The sequence below is a fragment of the Spermophilus citellus genome (assembly GCF_964194105.1).
Source record: "Spermophilus citellus genome assembly, chromosome: 1".
Lineage (NCBI taxonomy): Eukaryota > Metazoa > Chordata > Mammalia > Rodentia > Sciuridae > Spermophilus > Spermophilus citellus.
The window spans coordinates 241200145-241224841 of NC_138182.1; the positions used below are offsets into that span (position 1 = coordinate 241200145).

Genomic DNA, 24697 nt, shown 5'->3' on the forward strand with positions numbered 1-24697 from the left:
GGAAATCCATATGCAGCAAAATGAAATTAAGCCCCTATTTTTCACCATGTAAAAAACTCAATTCAAAATGGATCATAAAAAACTGAACTCAGAGGCTGGGGTTGTGACTTAGTGGTAGAACGCTTGCCTAGCATGCATGAGACACTGGGTTTAATTCTCAGCACCACATACAAATAAATAAAATAAAGGTTCATAAATAATAAAAAAATATTTTTAAAAAATAGTGGATCAAGGACCTAAGAACTAAACCAAAGACCCTGTGCCTATTAGAAGAAAAAGTATGCCCAAATCTCCATGTCGGATAAGGCCCTAACTTCCTTAACATGACTCCTATAGCACAAGAATTAAAATCAAGAATCAATAAATAGGATGGATTCAAACTCAAAAGCTTCTTTGCAGCAAAAGTAACAATCAGTGAGGTGAATGAGGTGAATAAGGAGCCTAAAGAATGGGATAAAATTTTTAACCACACGCACAGCAGATAGAGCACTAATCTCTCGAATAAAGAACTCAAAAATCTTAACACCAGAAAAACAAATAACCCAATCAATAAATTGGCCAACAGATACTTCTCAGAAGACAATATGCAATCAATGAACAAATACATGAAAAAGTGTTCAACATCTCTAGCCATTAAAGAAATGCAAATCAAAATTACTCTAAGATTTCATCTCACTCCAGTCAGAATGGCAGCTATTAAGATTACAAACAACAATAAGTTTTGGCGAGGATGTGGGGAAAAAGGTGCACTCATACAATGCTGGTGGGACTGCAAATTGGTGCAACCAATCTGGAAAGCAATATGGAGATTCCTTGGAAAACTGGGAATAAAACCATTTGACCCAGCAATCCCACTCCTTGGCATATACCCAAAGGACACAAAATCAGCATACTACAGGGATGCAGCCACATCAATGTTTATAGTAGCACAATTCACAATAGTTAAATTGTGAAACCAACCTAAATGCCCTTCAGTAGATGAATGGATAAAGAAACTGTGGTATATATACACAATGGAATATTACTCAGCATTAAAAGAGAATAAAATCATGGCATTTGCAGATAAATGGATGGAGCTAGAGAATATAGGGCTAAGTGAAATAAGACAATCCCCCCAAAACAAATGCCAAATGTTTTCTCTGATATAAGGATACTGATTCATAATGGGGATGGGGATGGGGTGGGGAGCATGAGAGGAATAGACAAACTTTAGATAGGGCAAAGGGGAGTGGTATGGGGGTAGGAAACATGGTGGAATGATATAAACATCATTACCCTAAGTGCATATATGAAGACACAATGGTGTGACTGTACTTTGTGTACAATCAGAGACATGAAAAATTGTGCTCTATGTGTGTAATACGAATTGAATTGCATTCTGCTGTCACATATAACAAATTAATATAAATGAATAAATAAATAAGCAAATAAATAAATAAAGGACCTGGGATGTAGATTAGTGGTAGACCACCCTGAGTTAAATCTCCAGTATCCTCTCACCCACACACAAAATAGGCAGTGTTGCCTTATATGATTTGAATTGAGATCACTGACATGCTTTCTTCATAATGCTCTGACATTATTTCAGCCATTAGTCATCAATTTTTTGTTGAAAACAGATAAGTGATATGTACCTAGACATGTACTAAACTCTGAGGACCCAAAGTGAATAAGACCCAGTTTTATGTACTTCTCTTTCTGTGACTCATACATTCATTCATTTGACAAATATTTATTGAACATCTTGTACATGCCAGGAACTATTATAGACCCAGCAGATATCATACTGAATAAAAGGGACAAAAATCCCTGTCCAACGTAGCTTGCATTCTTGTTGAGAAGACAGCCAGTAAACATGATAAGAAATAAATTATAAACATGTCAGAAGATTATTAATGCTAAGGAAAAAGCATAAAGCAGAGGGGTGGATAGGGAGTACAGTATGAAATAGGGTCTTCAATATGCAGAAGGCCTCCCTGAGAAGTTGACATTACAGAGAAAACCTAAAGAAGGTGAGGAGGTCACATGGCAACCAGACAAGAGACTTCTAGGCAATGAAGAAACAGATGTAATGATCTGAGATAAAGGCATGTCTTCTATGTTCTAGAAATATCAAAAAAGCAGGTATGACTAGAGGAGAGTGCAGAGAGGGAGGTAAAGGTGTAAAAAGCAGTGGATAAATCACATGGGTTCCTATATGGTATTGTAAAAGCTTTGCCTTTAGTATAGGAGAGATGAGATGCTGTGAACTGCTTGCAGAACTTGCCTGGACTATGTATCACTTGTATGCATTGTGAACTCACTTGTATGCATTGTGAACTATCTGTTGGTGCAGCTACTTGTGGTAGTGTTGGGGTATTTTTGCTGATGGTGTCATCGGTGGTACAACTTTTCCAAAAGGAGCCATCAATTGGCTTGGTGTATCCTCCTCCCTTCTGGTTGTGATGGTTGTTCAGCTAAAATTTGGGGGCCAACAGAGGTGAGGCAAAGAACCTCACCCCCCCCTCCCCGCTGGTACAAAGACCTATCCACAGGTGTGGCTGTATGCTGGACCGGTAGTCAATGACGGGTAAGATCCAATTGCAATGGTACCAACCTAAGACAGGAGGCTGATGCCTTGAGGTCAGTTCATCTGATGATGGGTAAGGACCATATGTAGTATTGGACAACCTAAGGCAGGCACGGTCCCTAAGCCACATGCTTGTTGTTTAAACAGAGAGGGGGAGATGTTGAGAGCCACAGCCCAAGGGGCCCCAGCAAACTTCCAGCTGCCAGCTCATGATTGGCTTACAGCGGCCCCAGCAAACTTCCAGCTGCCAACTGATTGGCTCCTCTGTGGTGATGCTCATTGGGTTGTTTCCCTGCCATTTCAGACCACGGAGCTGCTCATTGGGGGATTTTTTGGCTCCGCCCATGTGACACAGCCAATCGGCCTCAAGAGCAGGAGGAGTGGGGGAGGTTGAGAGGCTTGTGGGAAGCCGGTGGTGGCAGTTGGGCTCTGAAGGTTTTCCTGAAGAGCTGTGTGGTTTGGCGTGTGTGTTATAAAAATAAAGTTTGTTTCTTTTGACAAGTGGCTCCTGAATTGTGCCCAGCCAGACTGCGGCATATATATATATATATATATATATATATATATATATATATATATATATATATATAGTTTAGTGGCTACTATTAATATACTATTAATGGGTAATATTAATATATTAATATATTATTAATATGCTATATATATATCAGCTTTGCAAGATAAAAGGGGTTTTGGAGTTGGACGGTAGTGATGGCTGTATAGTATGAATGTATTTTATATATATACATATATATATATTCATTAATATAGTTTATACATACTCTAGAACATTCTTCATTCTTAAAAGGGAAAGAAAGTCTGACATATGCTACAAAATTGGTGAAACCTTAAGGACCATGAAAGAACTGAAATAAGCCAGTCACAAAAAGAAAAATACTGTATGATTCTACTTTTATGAGTCAAAATCATAGAGACAGAACACAGAATCAGGGCTGCCAGGAGCGAGGGGGAGAAGGGGATGCGAAGTTACTGTTTAGTGGCTACTATTAATATACTATTAATGGGTACTATTAATATGCTATATTAATATATATATATATGTATATATATACATATATATATCAGCTTTGCAAGATAAAAAGGGTTTTTGGAGTTGGATGGTAGTGATGGCTATATAGTATGAATGTATTTAATACCACTCAATTAGACACACCAAAATGGTTAAGACAGTAAACTTTATGTTATGTGTATTTTTCCAAAATAAAAAATGAAAAAAAAGAGCACATATATTGATATATTGCATTGTACTATATTCAACACAGGGAGAAAAGATTAATGAACTTAAAATCCAATACACAAGACAAAATGTAATCAAGAAACAATGGCATCTACTATGTTCTTTATTGGTCTGCAGAGGTGCTAGCTTAGCATGGACACAAAGATAAGGATGTGGACACTTTGAACAAAGATGGATGTAGGAAAAGAGGTGGCCATGTACTTTAAAACTCCATAGAAGTGCTATGGAGTTAAGTGGTCCTAAAGGTTTCACCAATTTGAGCTGAGTTTACAAGGTGAAGAGAAATTTGAAATGGTAACAAGAAGATATTCTAGGAAGAGGAAGGAAGAAACCTTTGTAAAAGGTTTCTTCTTCAATATATGTGCTCTTTTTTTCTTTTTTTCTTTTGGTAAATAAAATAAGAAGGAAAAGTCTATCTGGCTGAAACTGAGATCCAGTGGCACGGAGTGGTAGGAAATGATGCCAATGAAATAGCTATGTGGAAGTACATTATCCATCAGGACAGTTTGCATTTCATTCTAACCAATGGTCTTGGTCAGAAATGAGTTTCAGAGTCACTTGTGCAGCTTTGAAAATATGTCCATATTCGCCATGGGAAATGTGGCTTAGTAGGTTAGCGTGGAGTCTGGGTATAGTGATTCACATATGCTCCCATAAGCACTGATAGGACATTACTAAATTTATTCTTAAAATAAAAGGAAAGGAGGAGATAAGATAGAAAGTTCCTAAATGTGCCAGGCACAGTGGTATATGACTTTCCCAGCTACTCTGGAGGCTGAGGCAGGGGATTGCAAGTTTCATGCCAGCCTGGGCAACTTCACAAGTCCCTGTCTCAAAATAAGAAATGAGACCAGTAGAGGACGGAAAGCAAAGGCAATGGGGAATGAAATTGATCAAATTATGTCATGTGAATGTACAAATATATCACAATGAATCCTACTATTATGTATAATTAAAATGTACCCAAAATATTTTTAAAAAAGAAAAGTTCCTATGTGACAGTCTGGATTAGGAAAGTGGCACTAGAAAGAAAGGAGAGGAATAGATTTGAGAGGCACTAAAAAAGCCAAAGTGATTGGATCTTGTGGTTAGTGAAAGGTGATGGGTGAAAGGAAGAAATCAGACTTGACTCAAATTTCTATGTCAGATAATGGGATGATGGTAGATCCACTAACTGAGATAGTAAATGTTGGCATAGCTTCCAAACATGATGCCTAACAGATTGGCTCTCAAAGAGTAGGTGCTCAATAAATGTTTGCTGAACAAAATTTTTTAAAAAAACTAATAAACCAATGATCAGACAACTGTGGATGAAAATGAGTAGGTAAATGCAGTCTTATATGATAGGCTTTGTTGACTTTGGAAAAATCTTTTCATCTGGGGATAAGTAGAGTACGAGTTTGCAGAAAAATATATGCAAAGCCAAGGGTGGCATAAAAGAAAAAAGTATAAAAACTGGAAAGTATGGGCTGGGTTCCAGAAACAATGAATGTTTCCCTTTGCCTCTGAAATAGTGAGAAAGAAAGTTATGCGTATATAGTGGCATCATGATGTGGTATATCTGAAATGGGGCAGGGACATTTTTAATTACTTTAGGAGGCAAGTTGAGTCGTGACTTTTGGATAGGGGTCTTCCATGATCTTTAGGATTGTGTTATTTTGAAATAATCTTACACCAACAGTGGGATAGAATGGATTGGGACAGAAAAAAATCTAAAGCAAGAAAGGTCAGTTAGAAGGTTCTAATGTGATGAGAAGCAAAAAGAAAGTAAGACATTGAGCAAGGATAGTCAAAAAAGAAATGGAAAGGCAGGAGTAGGTTCAAAAATGAAATAAGAAAAAAGTCAGCATGCATGACCTGACCCTAGACTGAGATGATTGAAAGTTAGAGCTGGATTCATGGTAAACCCTGAGTATATGAAATATTTGGTTGTAATGAACATAAATAATGATGTCAGGAAAGTGAGCAGTTTCAGGTGAAGATAATGATTTTGAGCACTGGCAGGATGTCCAGGTGGAGAAATATTTTCGGTAACTGGAAATGCAGCACAGCAGCTATCACATGGACTGAGGCCAGAAATTTAAATTTGGGAACCACCAAACATGTGATGAATGAAGGAAGTTGTAAGTATGGATAAGTCGGTCAAGGACACAGAGAATACACCCATGAAGAAACTTATGGGGACTCATTTATTCTCAGCTGAAGAGAAGACGTGCAATCTGGAAGAAGAAAGAGGAATGGTCTCAGAGAGACAAGAATAATCTAGAAAATGTATCTTTCAAAAGATAGGAAACAGAGCTTCAAAGGCAAAGGGGAGTAAATAGGGTTAAATAGAGAATGTGAGGTGTAAGAAGACCAAGATGGGAAAGAATGGACTGCTGACATGTGAGGAAGTAAGAGCAAACATGCACGTTAAAGTTGGATTGTGGGGATGCAGAGGGCAAGGCATGTGGAGGCAGGAGGAGGCTGAGCACTTCCATGTTTCCTCTGATGCTAGATATTAGTGGCATGGCTCCTGATGTTATTGCCCTTTGGTTTTAATAAAATCAATGTCTCCTTCCATATATGGTCAAATAACATTCATTGAAATAATAGGGCAAGAAAAACTATGGGTGCAAACAGAATTTGGAACCTTGAAGTCTGAAACTTTATTCATGAACATCTCCTGCCTGAGAGCATGGGGTCTCAGCAACTTCCAGCAGTGAGACTCATCCCCTTAAAACTGCCATTTGGCATGACATATATGTGTCCCAGTTTTGCACAGCAATTATCTAGATACCATAACACCATTCTGTGAACAATTCTTTCTGGAACTAAATTGAATATTATTTTTATCAGAAACTAAATTCCCATGTAGATGTGTGTACACCTTTAATATTTTTATTTCATTCCATTTTGTACCAAATGTGCTGGTTTGGAATTGGAATTGTCTTGAATTTCTGCATTAATTTGAGGAGAACTAACATTTTTACAATATTCAGTCTACAATAAAGAACTTTAAGTGTTCTTACATGTCCCCCAGTGCAATATAATTATTTTCATATAGGTCCTAATCTTGTTTTTTTTTCAATTTATAACTGCATTTCTTTTTTTATTTTTTATTGTCAGTGGTATTATTCCATACATTTTAATTGTGAAAGTGTATAAATAAGAAAGATGTGCCTTCCCAGATGAAAAATTAGCATTTAAAATAAATAACCTAAAGCAAATTGAAGTTTGTAATAACATCTGACCCTACTGAGCTGATAAGTATGTATAAACAAATCATTTTAGATAATATCATCAGAGAAAACAAAAACAACTACAAAGCAGGAACACTGTTTGTTTTGCTTGTCCATTGCCCATCTAATGCCCCTTACATAAGATGAACTGTGACTATTTAGAGTCAAAATGTAGTGTCAGTTTTCTCAGTCCTGGTCATAACCAGTGAGAGCTCCATTTTCCCATCTAGTAGCACACAAAGCCTAAGTTAGACTCTGGCTCTTTCCAGAGAAAAACAGCCCTTTTCATCTATGATGCAGGAATTAATGATCATTCATTCTCCTTGGCTACTCTGTCCCCTCCTGAGGGGCTTCTGGGACAGGGTAAAGGAATTTGTAGCTGTTTCAGAAACCCCCGAGGACAGAGTATTATCAGGCTAGACACAGCCATAAATCAGAGAAGGTTTAGATTTTGCCTTTCCCTTTACCTTGGTCCTTTGAAACTTTTCAGTATGAATAACCTAATTAAAAATCTTCTAGACAACAAGTTGGCAAACTTTTTCTGTAAATGGACAGATAGAAAGTGCTGTAGGCTTCACATGCCATATGATTTCTGTTGCAGCTACTTCACTCTGCTGTTGCATCATAGACAATAAACAAATGAGCCTGGCTGTGTTTCAATAAAACTTTATTTACAGAGCAAGTGATGGGCCAGATTTGGCCTGAGGGCCACTGTTTATAGATCCCTATTTTCGAACTGCAAATTTCCAAGCCATTACTTATTTTTTAAAACAAAAGCACTGCACTAGTCTCCACAGAAATAAGTATGACAGGATGTGAATCCCTGAAATGAACAAAAAGGAAGAAAAATCACTAAAATGACTTCTTACCAATCTCTTGATAATGGTTCTGAGCACAACCATCATTTCTTTTATAAAGCACAGTGGGATTGCAGTGTATAATAAACACACATATTGCATTGCAGTGTGGTCATTGCTTTGGGGAGGAAGAGAGAACTGAATGGAAAACCACTCTTATTAGTAATGGCAATATTTGCTCTAACTTACCAATCTTGCACTGCATTGAAGGACTCTTCATTTGTGATGTCATACATCAAAATAAAGCCCATGGCCCCACGATAATAAGCTGTGGTGATAGTCCTGTATCTTTCCTGGCCAGCTGTATCCTAAAAAAAAAACAATGACAATCTCTCAGAAATAAGGCAAGATAGTTTTTGGAAATGATTAATAGTTTCACAAACCATCATAACACGAGAATCAGAAATGTATATACAATGTAAAACTGTTTTTACAATCTTGTTTTTCCTAAAGATTTCCATGACAACTAGGCAATACTCTGAAAAATTCTTTTTTGGGGAAAGATGTAGCTCAAGGTGTCTACTTCATATGTTCATTTCCATTAAGCAGCATCTAACTATAGGAAATAAAAATGGAAACTATACATGTCTAAAATTTGTGGATCTTTAGTTTAAAACCAGAGGAATATATTAGATCCTTCCTATATTGTTTATTGTCTGTACACTAATGCAAGCCACTGTTCAGAAAAAAGGAAATTTATAAAAATATCTGTGCTGACATTATTCAACAATAAAATGAGAATAAAAATACATGCTGTGAGTGGATTTTGAGTCAGACAGCTGAGTTTGAGTTCCTGCTCTTGCATTAGATAGCTAAGGAAACATGATCAAGTTTCTGAACCTCTATAAACTGAACCCCTCTAAGTTTTAGAATGCAAGTCAAGGTTACAGGAACTAATTCATGTATAGTGGTTCCTACACAAACAGTGGTTAATAAATGGCAAGTACTGGCTGTCATTCCTGAGATGTGGGGAGGCTGGCTAACCCAAGATAAAAGAGAGCAGCTTACACATACAGGGGTTGCATGTCGACAAGAGAGTCGTAACATTTATATCTTGGAATCAGAGGCAGACATGTTATGAAAATGGCCGTTATATATATCACATATATTGTAGCTGAAGAAATGTTTCCTCAATTCAATCAACTCTCGCCTCTTTGTTCCTTCAGAATCTAAGATATCATTCAGAATCTGAATGCTCTTTGGTTTTCCCCTTTGTCACTTCCCCTGGAGACTCAGGTATAACTTCTCTTTCCTAGTTCTCTTTAGGTGCTTAGCATTTTGGACAAAATGTTATCTTTCTTTCTGATGTCAGCCTGGATCCTCTTTCTCCCCTTATTCCCAAGATATCTCTTCTGTATGCAAAGTGCATTCCAGCTCCCTCTAAGATCTAATAAATAGGCCTTGAAGGGAGAGCTAATATTTACCATCAGAATGAAGTAAGTCTCATAGAGTCACTATTGGTAGCTGCTCATGTTGGATATCGGGCTGCTCCCCCATAGTCACCCTCCTGCTTGGCTGCTTCCACCCCACCATGGCAAAAGGGCAAAATGCATAACCATTCACTACTTCTCACATGTGTGACATATCCTATTAGAATCTTTAAGTTTAGAGAAAGATGATCAAGGATGTTGAGGACCAGTGAATGATTATAGAGAATATGGGGTATGAAATGGAACTCAAAATTAGCCATCAGTGTGGATTTCCATGAAGCCAACAATAATTATATTCTACTCTTGGAGCAAGGATAAGTCTGGGCTAATGATAAGATTTTCGTTGTACAGTATTAAAGAAAAACAAGGTTTCAAAAGTAGGATGAGAACAAATCACTCTACCAAAACAGCAGAAACAAAGCAAAATTAGTGGGGAAGATCTTTTTTTTTTTTTTTTTTTTTTTTTAAAGAGAGAGTGAGTGAGAGAGAATTTTTTAATATTTATTTATTTATTTATTTTAGTTTTCGGCAGACACAACATCTTTGTTTGTATGTGGTGCTGAGGATCGAACCCGGGCCGCACGCATGCCAGGCAAGCGCGCTACAGCTTGAGCCACATCCTCAGCCCTGGGAAAGATCTTTCAGAACATACTTCCAATGGCAGAACATAAAAAGAAAAGATAGATTTCAGTACTTAAAAATTCTTGGATATAAAAAATGTTATAACATTTGAAAATGCATAACATTATAAAACTGAGGTGATAGAAAATCAAACGATAAATTGAGAAATAGGTTTGTATTATTTCAGAGACAGCAAAGGTTAAGATCTTTAATATGCAAAGTGGTGTCAGAATTCAAGGAGAAATATTACATATTCTAATGTAAGAATTATTTATAAACAGTCATATAAATGGAAATTAGTAAATAGAGTTCATTAAAATAAAGCCCATGGCCCCATGTTAATAAGCTGTGGTGATAGTCCTGTATCTAATAGTAGAAATGCAATGCACCCAAATTACACTCCAATACAATAGAAATTACCTGGCAATTATTTGAATATTTTATTGTACTTTGCTTAATGTTTTACAAATGTTAAAGATGAAAATACAGATGGTAGAGATGACATACTCCATATAATTGGGCCAAACACAAGGCAGAAAGAAGCTGATAGTAAGCTTATCTGGATGTTTTCAGTCATGATTATCTGGATAGTTGTGTTCATTAAATTTAATCTGGTTAACAGCATATTTACTTTACTGAAAAAGAGAATGTGGATAATATACCAAAACCAAATTCCCAAAGGCTGCATTTCAAAAAACTAGGTATAATCAAGAGATTTTGCAATATGTTTTTCTTTTCTAGGGAGCAGAATCCCTTATAAACCAGTCAGTCTACTTAAAAATTTCCCCGCATTTGGCTTGGATTACTATTTTCCAGAACATATTATCTATAAATATAATCTTCTTATTTTTGTAATTTTTTTTTCCTAATTTCACCTCCTGTGAAGTAACTTTAAATGGCTTTCCTCTTGGTCTAATATCTTCTGGTCATTGACTAAGTAACAGGGGCACAGTCTCCATGCCTACTGCCTTTTCTATACAAACAGCTTTCCACTGATTTCTCAATAGAGGACACAGCTAACACACTGCAGATGCTGCTAAAGGTGACCTAGACCCTTCCTGTCAAGCATGTTTTCAAACACAGACACTGAATAATGTGTTGGAAAACTGTGGCTTTCTTTCTTTCTTCCTGACCTTTTCCAGGGTGTCCCCTTTTCATAAGATGTTGACTTTATTGTGACAGTAAAAAAACTTCTTCTAATGTTACAAAATGTATCAATATCACATTGTGGGTGTGTTTAATCTTTGAGAAAGCAGAAAGAAATCAAGGCTCCATTATATTGTGATTGAAATGTTCTGGGAAGCTGCTAGAAACCACAGGGTTGGTCAGCTATTACATCAAAATTAAAAAAAGGTGGGGAGGGCTAAGTAAGGGAACAGCTTTCAAGAAAAATATACACAAGCTTTTAGAAAGTACTTAGCTCACAGCAAGAGGCCTGATCATCAACATCATTCTGATTTGAACTCAGAAACACAATCTAATTGGAGGTATTTGTCACCTACTTCTCTCAGGGAGAATAAGAAATTATACCAAGTAGGGAAAAGGTAATAAGAAATATAAGGAAGAAAATTCCTTCCAAATTAAATGAAAATATATTTAAAAAAATGCCAAATGACTGCTTTGATATAAGGGGAGTAACCAAGGACAGGGTAGGGACGAAGAGCTTGAGAAGAAGATTAACATTAAACAGGGATGAGAGGTGGGAGGGAAAGGGAGTGAGAAGGGAAATCGCATGGAAATGGAAGGTGTTCCTCAGGGTTATACAAAATTACATATAAGAGGAAAGGAGGGGTAAGAGAAGAATAATACAAGTGGAAGAAATGATTTACAGTAGAGGGGGTAGAGAGAGAAAAGGGGAGGGGAGGGGAGGGGAGGGGGGGAGGGGAGGGGGGATAGTAGAGAATAGGATAGACAGCAGAATACATCAGACACTAGAATGGCAATATGTAAATCAATGGAAGTGTAACTGATGTGATACAGCAATCTGTATACGGGGTAGGTAAAAATGGGAGTTCATAACCCACTTGAATCAAACTGTGAAATATGCTATATTAAGAACTATGTAATGTTTTGAACGACCAACAATAAAAAAAATAAAATTAAAAAAATGAATAAAACTAATCTAATAAACAGACATCAAGTTGACTCTATTGGTTTGGGATTCTGAAAACAATTTCTGGATTACAAACTCATTAGTATTTTCTTCCATTATATCAGGAAGAAAATAAGTCAGAAAAACTCTTCATTACATTTGACATTTACTAATGAGGACAGAAGGTTATATTTGAAGGAAAAGGACATTTTATAATGTCAAGTACCACTGATGTAACTCAAGGGGAACAGTGTCAGAAGATAACTGATTAGAATCTGCCTCTTCTCATTGTGCTCAAGAAACTGGCTCCAAACACTGGCTTGCTTAGTTTCTCTCAGCAGATGACTATAATAACTGGTGGTGATACCTGCTGATTTTCTATCAATACAAGCATATAATGATTGAAAAACACAACTGGAAATCTTTTACAGAGAAAATGAGTGAAATAAATGTGACTAAAAGATTAAATTTTTCTTCCATGAGCGATAGCTTTCTTTTCCCTCTTTTTAAAGAAAAATAAACTCACTTTAGTTAGTTTAAATATTTTGATATCCAAATCATGTTTTCAGGAGAAATTTTTGGCTTTAATGGTAGGTTTGATTAGCAAATAATTGAATATGTGTCAGGAAAAGAACTGTAAAATGGAAAACAGTAGCAGCTTGATAAATAGTAGCCAGGGACTTTTTCAATTAGAGTTTTGGCATTTATGTCTTTGTCTTTGCCTTCAAATGTCTTCCTCAATGAAACTTTTTAAAGTTCCATTCTCAAACCCTTCTGACGTCATGCAGAGATAATACACAGTTTTAAGATTGAGGGAACTGCTTTCATGTGTAATGTATGAGTTATATTGTAATTTGTTTCTTGTTTTGGATTTTAATTCTTTGTGTATTGCATTAAAGGGAAATGAAAAGAGCCATTACTTAAATAATATCACCGAAATCAAAATACACTCAGTGAATGTCAAGAACGATAAAAATAGATTGAAGGACAGAAAATCCTGGTGCAGGTTTAAATAGGGAATTTTCTAGGTGGAGAAACGTTGTTGTTCATCAATCAATAAAGTAATTTAAATTAAGCTAAAGAAAATAATATGTAATAAATGGGGGAGTCAATAGAAATGGAGGGCTATAACCCAAGACAGAAAACACTTTCACTTTTGAGTTTCTTTGGACAGAAAGATGTGAGGTACAATAACTGGTCATTCAGAGTACAAGCAAGTGGTTATTTCTTAACTAGTACTTTGCTACATTTTACCTGAAGAAATTGTTTGGAATTATCAAAGAAAAATTAAATTATGCTAAGTAGAGTTTAATATTAATTCTGATTTATTCATTTATGCATTCAACAAACATCTAGGAAAGTTATTACTCATTAGGGACCATGGCAGGAACATGATAAACTTATTTTATCTCTTCTAGGCATATGTTGTGTGTTTAAAAATTCTACTCCTTAAAGAATTTTATTACACATAACATCATATTTCCTACATTTCCACAAAGGATTAATGTTGTGAAGAAATGTTTCTAAAGAACCAGACAAAACAGCAACTTAATATTGTAGTGGAGACAATTGTACCCAAGATGAGGCCTCTAATTCGTGGTTAGTATTATGGGTTGCATTATGTTTCCCAAAGAGGTATGTTGAAGGTCTCACCTCCAAACTGAATGTGACCTTATTTGGAAAAAGGGTCTTTGCAAATGCAATCAAGTTCAAGTGAGGTCATACCAGATTAAGGTGGGTCCTCATCCTATGACTAATGTCTTTATAAAAAAATAGAACATAGTCAGAGGAAGCCCAGAGAAGGTCATGGAATAGCAAAGGCAGAGACTGCTTCTGTAAGACCATGCCAGTAGTTCCTATATAAGTTCTACTCCTATGTAAGGAAGGCAAAGGAATGCCCATAGCACCACAGACTAGAAGAGCGACGTGGTCAGAGACAGCAAGACTCTGCTGACACCTTAATTTAAGATTTCTATCCTCCAGAGCTATGAGACCAAAAAAAAAAAAAAAAAAAATTTGGTTTGTGTGTGTGTGTGTGTCTGTCTGTCTGTCTGTCTTCTGGTACTGCTAGGCAAGACTCTACCACTAAAATAAATAAATCTCCAGAACCTTTTTACTTTTGTAAAAATCTTTGAAAAAAATTTGCTAAGTTGCCCCGGCTTGCCTTGAATTTCCAATCCTCCTGTCTCAGCCTTCCTAGTAGCTGGGATTACAAGCATGCACCATCATCATACCTGGTCAAATTTCTGATATTTTAAGCCATTCGGTTTGAGGTACTTCATTATAGCAGTCACTATACCCAGTTTGCAATCTTCAGGATCAGGGTGAAAAACAATACAAATTTCATAGCTATCCATACATCTCTTACTATGCTACAGAAACACAAATATGGAAAATTATAAGCAGTTTTAAAGAGAAGTTTAGTCTCCTTGTGAAATCAGGAAAGATAATGCTAAATTATAATACTCCCAGTTAGGTAAAGTTGTGTTTAAAATGTGGTGTGATATACCTTGCTTCTTTAAAATCTAGATTATCTATCTATTGATCGATGTATCTGTTTCTATTCTAATACATGTCATTCTTATTAGAATGACAGAACAGTATTGCTTGATAAAACAAAAATTATACATTAGCTTATGTTGAAATTTCATTTTCATATGATTGTGATACTGTTTCAAAAAAACATTTAAAATCACGATGATTAGTGAGACAAAATTTCCTCAAAAATAAAAAAAAATAAAATGTTGACTGTTATACATCATTTCTTTTGTATGATGTACTTTCCCTCAAGTTCTATTTATTTTTTTTATTTCCGTAAATAGGCATAAAGTAGCATTAAATTTAGTCTTATAAAAATAGGAAGCAACATAGGAAGCTTAAATATTTTATGCTTTCATTTTGCATATTTATTTTTGGAATGAAATAAGAACTTTTTTTCCCCTTATAGCAGTTAATCCTCCTTTAAAACAAAATTTACAAAGCACTTTTCCCTACTGATCTTGTGCAAACAGCCAATGCGAATTCATTTACACACATTTTGTTATACAAGCATCTGTAAGACAAGCCCACATTTCAGAAGAGAACATTAATAAACCAGCTTCTAAACAGTTCTTGGATCAATTAAAGAGTTCTCCCTACCTATTGTCCTTTATCCATCTTCTTCACACCAGCAAGATTTTATTGATCAGATTTTCCTTGTCATGATGTTTAGCTTTGAAATACCAAAACCTCCATTTTACAATGGCATCCACTTCTAAGTAAAACCTAATAAAATCAGCCCAAGGCAGAAGGATAAAACTTGACCTATTATTTCATGGCAGTGTTACCATGGCAATTCATCTTTCCTAGCAGAGAGGAGAAGCCATATATAGCTCTTTTATAGGGAGCCTTTGACTCCACTGTCAGTAATACTCTGACATATCTACCAATTGTATGTTTTGCTCATGAAAGTTGGTGACACTTTTCAGTAAATACTACTTAAACACTCAGATGAACTCTCTTTATGACCTTAATAAAATTTACAATCAAACCACATAAAGGCATTTCCACTCATTTTATTTAAGTGCTTGTTTTCTAAGAATGTTTAACACAAAGGCAGGGCAAATCATCGTTTCTGCTTTCTTTCTAATTAATCTTTTTGACCTATTTATTGCCAGTGGGATTTTGATTATGCTCAACTTTTTTCAAAATCTGGGGCATAAACACTTAAATGTAAGCAATTTAGAATTTATAGTCAGGGTTGGTGATGGATTTTTTTTTTTTTTTGCAGAACACAACTGAAATACACACATCTTATCAAAAGTGCTATACTTTCAAGGATAACAGGCTTTTGAGTGGGATTTTTAGAGTTGTTCTAGAAATTGGCAAGTAAGTTTCAAACTAGGCCCCTTACAAAGAGATGACCGCTTTCACTCACACAGCCATGAGCCAGCTGATGGTGAGAAGTGTCTGCTTAAGCAGTAGAATTGTTCATCCTCATTGGTACAGGAGTGTTTGCTACCTGGACAGAGAGAGCAGGGCTGAGTAGGGGATGCAGTGGAGAGGACTGAATTCCCCCAGTTAGCATGATGGCTAAGTTATGTGAGTTTCCCATGGATCAATAAACAACACAGGAAGTAGCTATATTTGAGACATTTTGCCATTCATTCACCTCCAAGAGAACTGTCTCTAAGATGAGGTGTGGGAAGCTATGAGGTATACTAATAAGGGCAAGAGGGAGGTGAAGGTTAGTCTTCCAAGTCATGTGTTGTGGGAGGAAGGGAACTGCTGGGATCCCAAAAAGATTTTACACAAGGAAACCAGCATCAGATGCTTGTCAGAAGCTATGGGCTGTAGGATAAGCTTCTCTGCAGAAGCCAAGAGAGACTTACAACTGCATGTCCACCTAAGTAGAGTCACCTCCTCTCTCTTTATCTCCCTACACTCCTTCTATCCCTCATATTGAAAGAGCAAGAAACAGGAAAAAGAAAAGCAGAAAGGGTGAAAGGGTGGATCAAACTCTTTATTGCATGAGCAGTATCTGGGAAAGTAGCCAGATTTACTGTAAGGGATATGAGTGTAAAATTGGATATGAAAAGGGCATTTCAAATTAGACGCATTGGTCTTGAGCCTTTGATTTTCTTTTTAAATAACAGACTTTACATTTTAGAGCAGTTTTAGGTTGAGATAAAACTGAGCAGAAGAACAGTGATTTCTCTTATATCCCTTCTCCCACACAAATATAATTCCCCCATTATCAACATTTCCCACCTGAGTGGTACAATAGCTTCAGTGGATGAACCTGTAACAACACTGCATTATCACCCAAAGTCTGTGGTTTTCGTAAGAATTTATCGTGATGTTATACATCCTCTGGGTTTGGACATGTCTGTAATCACACATGTGCACCATTATATTATCATACAGTCTCACAGTCCTAAAAATCCTCTATGCCCTGCCTGAACTTTTTTTTTTTTTTTAAATAAGAGACATTTTGTTTAAAAAAAAATAGTGACTGGAAGGTGATGGGATTTCTTCAGATCCTGGTTTGGAGATGGACATGGCCACCAGGCAGAACACGACTGAAAATATTGAAGTAATGCTAACTTATACTTAAACCTAAGAGGGTTTAAGCTTTTCACCAAACCGACCACCAATGAAGCATTGCAACATGAAGAATGTAGATTTAAGCAGGGATTCACACATTTCAAAGCACATTCAAGTGTATCATTTCACTTACCCATTCTGAGGGTTAGACCATTTCACACACAATGAATCAGAACTAAAGAAATATGGTACCAGTTCTAAGTCACAGGACTGGAGAGTGACATGGGCCATACCAAAACCCAGCTTTCTGCACACATACAAAATCTAGTCATTATTCTGAATATTAAGCTGACTATTGAGGAATTTAGGTTATATATATATGTAAGTATGTATGTATATATATATATGTGTGTGTGTGTGTGTGTGTGTGTATGTATAGATGTACAAGAGGATAAACATCAGTCTTTTCATTCATATATGTGTGTATATATGTATATAACCTAAATTCCTCAATATTCACCTTAATAACTAAGCTTGATAATATATATTATTAATAATATATATATATATATATATATATATATATATATATATATATATATATATATTATCACTTTGGCTCTAGATTTTGATGCCATTATTTGGTTCTTTAACACTGATTCCACATATTTGCTTTTGATATTTTCCAATTTCACTATTTCTAACTCCATATTCTTCAACCAATTCCAGCTGTTTCATTGCAATACTCCACTGAAATTGTTTATGCTGATGTAATCAAAGATTTCCTTCTTCACTATCATATTCAGTGATTTAATTTTAATTTGCTTGTCATTTCTGAAACATGGTACACACGACAGTCCCTTATTTCTTTAAATTCGTTCTTCTAGGGAATGGCTTTCTCCATCCTTTAGTTTCTTTGCCTTGTCTTCTTCAGTTACTTTTGGAAATTCCTTTTCTGTTCATCTCTTAAAAATGTTGCACAGGCTTATATCTTCATTCTCTATTATTTTCCTTGTACTTTGTTGTCCTCCTGAACAATTGTATTCTTATAGCTATCTTCATATGATAGAGAAAACAGGGAACAAGTTAATGTGAACTGGACTTAGCTCCAGGGAAAGATGCAGCTGGTGCAGATTCCCAGGGATGGGCAGATATCAGCCAGAAGGCCTGAGAGGAGGCAGTCAGCAGTTACAATTGGGATGATAAGGAAGACTACGGAAATGGGTCAGAAAATGAAAAGACTGAATGATGTCTATCCTTTGTGCGTTTCCTTACTCTTTCACATTAGAGGGACCAGAACAACATTGAAGTATTGTAGAGATTTTATTAAGCACCCAAAAATTCACCTTTATACAAAGGGCTGTATAATCACTGCCCTCCCACTTTCACACTATAGTATCTGAAGAAAGGGCAGTAGTGAGAATGAATTTTTGTTTATTCTAGAGCAGTATTCATATTCTGAGTGGAAGAGAAAAAAACATAATCTATAACCTGGTACCAGCTATATAACCCTGGGAGAGTAATTAAAGTCTTCTGAGGTTTTACTTTCTAGCTAAAATAGTGATAACATTTTCAACATTTAAAGGTTATTAGGATTAAAAAAGAGATGTATAAATACTTCTTGTGCATATGAAGTTCTCAATAAGTAAGACTCCCATGTTTTCAAAGCAGCAATGTGTGCAGGAAATAGCAAGGGCTTTGGAGGGTGATCCTATGAGGTTCTACCCTGGCTCTGAGTTCCACGTACTGGCTGGCTTTAGAAATGTCACCAAACACCTCTGAGCTTAAGTTTCCTGATTTCCAAAATGAAATCAATACCTAATTCTGAGTTGAATGGCAAGTCCCTGTGAGAAAAATTCTCTGCACACTATGAATGCTACAAGCATCATTATTATTGATCATATTAATGAGAGTAAGGAAGTGAATCTAGCCTTCCAGATCCCAATAGAAAGTATGTCAAGTCCAAAGCTGGACTCATCACTGGCATATTTTTTTCCTTATTCAACCCACCTTCAAGGGATAAGAGAAAATAAAGATATCTGTCCTTCAGAATCAACCAGCATTTTATTTATTTCCCCATCCTTATGAAGGAGAAAAAATTTAAAGATGAAACACACAATTAAATTCCTATCTTGGCAATCACTTTGTTATACTTATTGATTTCTTTAAAATTTTCTGCACATTCTTATTTTTATGATTGTCTGACCTTCAGTGAAACAAAGCCTAATGAATTACATAGGTGTTTCAAGATTAAAGCAGTGATTCCCATATCACAAACTACTTTGCTTGATAAGAATCATTTAAAAATAAATGTTAGGTCTAATGAATGAGGTCTCCAAAACATAGACATAATGGGAAATCAAAACACAGAAATCAGAAGGTAAAGAAATAGAAGCTAATATAGTGTCTCATTTCATGCTTCCACAGAGAGCAAACATGGAGCAGGCAGCTGGCTATGAGCAATGAGAAGATAAAGTGAGTGTCTGACTCTGGGAAGAGCAAAGGAAAAAAACAGCTGTTAGGAAAGGGTGTCCACTGTGGAATGGATTCTTGACTGGTTCCAAAATGCATTTCTCAAGGTGGGTCCAACTTATTTCTTTCTGTTAAAATAAGTTTTCATCTTAAAAACATCTTAAAATTTAGCAAGATGAGTGGGCATGGTGGGGCATACCTGTAATACCAGCAGCAAGGGAGGCTGAGGCAGGAGAATTGTGAATTCAAAGCCCCCCTCAATAACTTAGAGAGGCCCTAAGCAACTTAGTGAGGTCCTGTCTTTAAATGAAATACAAAAAGGGGTTGGAGATATGGCTCAGTGATTAAATTGCCCCTGGGTTCAATCCCTGGTACCCCCCAAAAAAAAAAAAAAAAAAGTAATGAGATGATGTACAATCACATGGAGACCCTAAGCGCCTAAGGCAGTTTTAAGTTTCTCAGAACCATCTTATAAATTAAGTCGGTAGGAAATATTAAGGCGATTTGCCTGGCATTCTGGAAACAGGGACACTCAAACTGAGGTCTCAGACAACCAGGGGCAATTTCATGTGTGACTTTTGTGACCTCACATTTCCATATAAGATGGTGTAATATTAAACTTTACAAGAAACAAAGTCATCCATGGCCTCCTAAGATCAATGGTAATTGCGAATGGGACTTCAAGATCACATAGCTAATCAGATAACAAACCCTGGCTTTTTGCCTCCATTGTTGTTGGTTCTGTTGAAACCATCTAGGGATGGCTTCAATTACTGTTTAGGCAATGTACCGTTTTCTATTCAGTTCTGATGAGATGTAAGTATAGAGATGAGACTGGTGCTCAGTTTCATAATTGGAGGAACTGGAATCAGAGGTGGGAACCAGAAGCCAGCTACAAAGATAAGTAAGAAAAGACTAAGAAGTGCACTCATGGAAAATAATTCAAGGGAGCTTTAGTAAGCTTCAAGTCCAAAGAGTGACTTTCTATCAACTTTGAGGACCTAAAGTTATTTTTTTTAATATTTTTTAAGTTGTCAATGGACTTTATTTATTTATTTATGTATTAAGAATCCAACCCAGTGCCTCACACATGCTAGGCAAGTGCTCTACCACTGAGCCACAACCCCAGCCCCTAAAGTTATTTGTGATACAGCAGAAATGCATTTTCATTTATGACAGAACTGGATCATGTTGGAGGGAAATAGGGCCTGATCATTGGCCAATAAGGATTGGGCAGGCCAGAAAGGCAAACATTCTGGTTCAAGGACCAGTGTGTGAGGTGTGGATTCTACTCTGTGAAGGAGGGGCTGTCCCTTTGGGAATGTGAAGGACCAGGGTAGAGAAGGGAAAGAGTGTCCTGGCACTCAGGGACCCTTCCACATGTTATAATGGATCTTGCTTTTGGGAAGGATAAAACCTGACCAGAAAGTCAACAGAAAACAGCATCTGAGATAAAGGTCAAATGCATTAAAACCTGACACAATCTAAATCTAGAATAACATCTATAGAATTCATTCTTTGGAAGTCAAGTTTTCTTCTAAGTCAGAAAAAAAAAAAAAAATTTCAAGGAGTCATTCCAAATTAATCAACCATTTTATTTCCAAGTCAACAGAAAATAAGAGTAAAATGCCACAAATGAGAAAGAAATTATATAAATTTATGTGTAAAAGAGAAAAGTGACAGGCAGACAGATGCTTTATAGTATATAAAACACCCATGTGCTGACATTTTAAATTTAAGAAGAAAGGTTGGTTAGGACATAGAAAATTATTATTGATAGGGAAATAAAACCCATGTATAAAGCAAAATCTGGTTTTTCAAAAATTTTTACAGTAAAAAGTTATAAAAATCACTGCATTACAAATAGACCAAGTAGACTTAAATTATTTGCCAAACAATCTGGCAGTCTTTAAAAGCATTTTTCCCACGTTAAGATTTCACTGACAACGTGGCTGCTGGCATGAGAATCCTGGGAGGGCATTAGTATTCTGACTATAATTCAAATTCCCATTTTCAGTGCAAAAAGTACTTCTAGGGCTTGTGTGCCAGACTAATGTATTTTTCTTACCCTGTAAACAGACTCTGCTGCCTGAATAGCTTGATAGCAGAATCAGAGAGCAGATGCACTGGCGTCTACTCATCTTTCTCCTACAGGAAAGATGGAAACTTCTCCAACTGGGCACACCCTGGCTGGATTTTGTCAGGCTTGATGATCATGCTGTGCTAATAAGGTCAAGGTCTGATCCCTTTGTGTTCTTCCCTCTGTTTCAAGCCACTGACTACATGTTCAACCTGCTGAGTTATTTCACAAAAATGTGAGAGGCAGGCAGATGGGAAAGAATGTAAGGTTGGATTTGTCCAGATCCATCATGCTTTATAGAAAGACAAAGGGATGCTTCCGGGTACCTAAAGATGACTACATGCAGCTAGAAACATGACCAAGCAAGGTGGGGTTTCTTTCCTTTTAGAGCCAAGTTTTGAATTCTGATATAGCTCCAAGCTTGGCCTGGAGAAACAAATGGAGTGGGGAGTCCCCTTGCCTCTAATTTTCAGGGACATTTTAGGAGACCTATTCATTCTCCTTGATTTAATTATAAATTCTATTTGGAATTTAACATAGTACTGCACTCTCAGGAGTTTTTCCTCTGTAGATTTTGCAGTGGAATCTAGGAATTTGTATTTTCTCCAAGTGCCCTTGGTCATTCTGATGCTGGCAGCTTGACCAATACTGGGCAACTGTTAGCAGGCAGACTGTAGAGTTAGATGACTGGGGTTCCTTTGCATCCACTGCTTACCAACTGTTTGACTTTGGGAAAATCAATTAACTTTTCTATACTTCAGTTTCCTCAACTGTAAAATGATGCTTTTAAGAGATACAAGGTTACTATAATAAGTAAACATGTTAACACAAGTGACTTGGTTAGCTCTGGAATTCAGATATAGGAAGAAACCAATACATGTTAATTATTGTAACTTTCAGTTGCTCTTTCATTTTAAATTTTGTTTTCTTTCAAAAGGCAATATTATATGCATCAATATGTTTCATGTTTATAGTTTTCAAGTCTTAAAGAATTATGAAAACATTACTACTGTGAAATGAGATTTTCGGATGATTTTTTTAAAAGATGTTGACTATAAACCACTGTTGTTTGAGTAAGATGGCAAATAACCAAGGGATAGGATATTTGCTATACCTTGCTAAAATGTCACATTTTTTTATCATATGGAAATGAGATTATAGTCATGTTCTTTAAATTTATTTGAAGTTGAGAGGCCAAAAGAAAAAAGAAAAAAAAACTGGGAGTTTTAAAATTCTTTTCTGCCAAAAGCAAGCAAATAAAAGTTGGAAACTGCCATGAATAAAGCAGACAAATAAAGACTAAGATGTGGCTGAGCCTTTCTCCAAGCTACTTTACTAAAGGATGAAACCTTTTGTTTCAATAGTGAAAATGATTGGAGAAATATAGATTTTGACATAAAATAGATCAAATTGCTAATAAAAAAATGAGTTGCTTCATGAATTACTAATTCTTCAACACTGGAAATGTTAGCATGTGGGCCAATGAGCAATTCCATGCATGTTTTGAAGGAAGTTATGCATTCCATAAAGGGTAGGACCATAAACCATAATATCCAAGAGGCAAGTTGTAGATTGTTCCAGATTTGCAAAAACAGGGTATTAGAAGTAATGTTACTGATAACGACAAAAAAAAAAAAAAAAAAGAAAACTTTCTTAAACACCTATGAAAAGGTAGGGAGGCCAAATTTTAAAGATGTTCTTATTTTAGCCTTAGGTAGAAACCTCAAGGTAGATATTATCTGAAATAGATAGTCTATGAAAGGATATATCCTCATTATATTACAAATCTCTTTATAGTCCAATGACTCCATTATTACTGTTTTTGTGCTTATAGGATAGGAAATACAAATATAAATTTGGAGTGGATGCCCCAAACAGCAGTTTAAAAACATGCTTATCCAGAAGGCACTGACACTTTCTGAATCTAAGGCTATTATCCCACAATGCATAGCTGGAACTGACTGATCCCTCTTCTGAAATACTGGTAAATTCAAGTTCACATTCAAGGTGACCATCATGAGCTACTCCTAAACAGAAAAGATTTCTATATCACTGTCTCCTTTATGCTTATTTCTAGGTCACCCAGTGGTTATTGACACTAGATTATTTTTTAACATGGTTACATTATTTTATGTCGTTCTTTTTCTTTTTAAGTATACATGATACTAGAGTGCATTTTGACCTATTATACATGCATGTAGTGGCACTAGATTATTTTTATTTGTGTGTTAAAAATTATCCCAAATATCTGCAAACCATCAAAGAAATATTAAAAGAGTCATAAAATCACACTTTTATATTAGAAGCACTGAAGACGTTGTATCTGGTCTCTCCCATGACTAAATGAACTGCAAAGCTATCCAGACCAATGTGAGAGCAAGAGGAGGTAGACTGAGCAATACAGGGTCAGACGCAGCCCTATTTCCCCATCACAAGAAGAGAGACACTTCTTTCATAAGCAGAATAATAAGGAAAATTCAATTTGCTCCATTTCCAGACACAAGTTTAATGAATTTAGGAACAAGAAGGCCTCTTCACAGACAGAGGGAGGGATATAGAAAGAGAGTTTATAAGAGGGAAAAAGAGACAAAAATACTAGCGAATCAGTCATTTTATCTGAGCTCTTTCCATGGTAAGTTGAGTGTCATGTAGTTCTAACCTACAAACAGTTTCAAGAGATGTTCAATCTCTTTCAAAAGATCTCTTTTCTTAGCCTTATTAAGATTCACTGAAGCTCATGTTTATTTTACCTTGGACTCTAAATTCAAGTGTCTCTCCTTTTCTTTCCTAATAAGTCCAAATGCCATGATGCAGAATTCATCACCATATTTTAGAGTTCATAAGAGGAAACCAAATTTGGGTAGATTTCCTGTGATTTCACTTAATATCAATGTTGCAAACCCTGCACCATAAACTGGAAGAATCTGGCTCACACTTCTCTACAATTGCTGCAAAGAAATTCACTTTTGAGAAACTGGTTGTCTCCTGAAGGCAGATTGCTTTGCTACTTATAAGAATGAAAAATATATATATCCTATGAGATACAGTTATTCTTTCACTTATTCTAAAGGT

The 24697-nt window shown here is 36.1% G+C and overlaps 1 protein-coding gene across 2 annotated transcripts in view; it reads right to left on the bottom strand.

Moving 5' to 3' along the window:
- The window catches only part of RAB3C (RAB3C, member RAS oncogene family), a 250165-nt gene that overhangs the window by 114704 nt on the left and 110764 nt on the right, over nucleotides 1–24697 (bottom strand). For both annotated transcript variants that reach the window (XM_081302883.1, XM_081302882.1), the window contains exon 3: nucleotides 8095–8213. In XM_081302883.1, the coding sequence (XP_081159009.1) occupies nucleotides 8095–8213 (119 nt within the window). The remainder of the gene's footprint in view (nucleotides 1–8094; nucleotides 8214–24697) is intronic.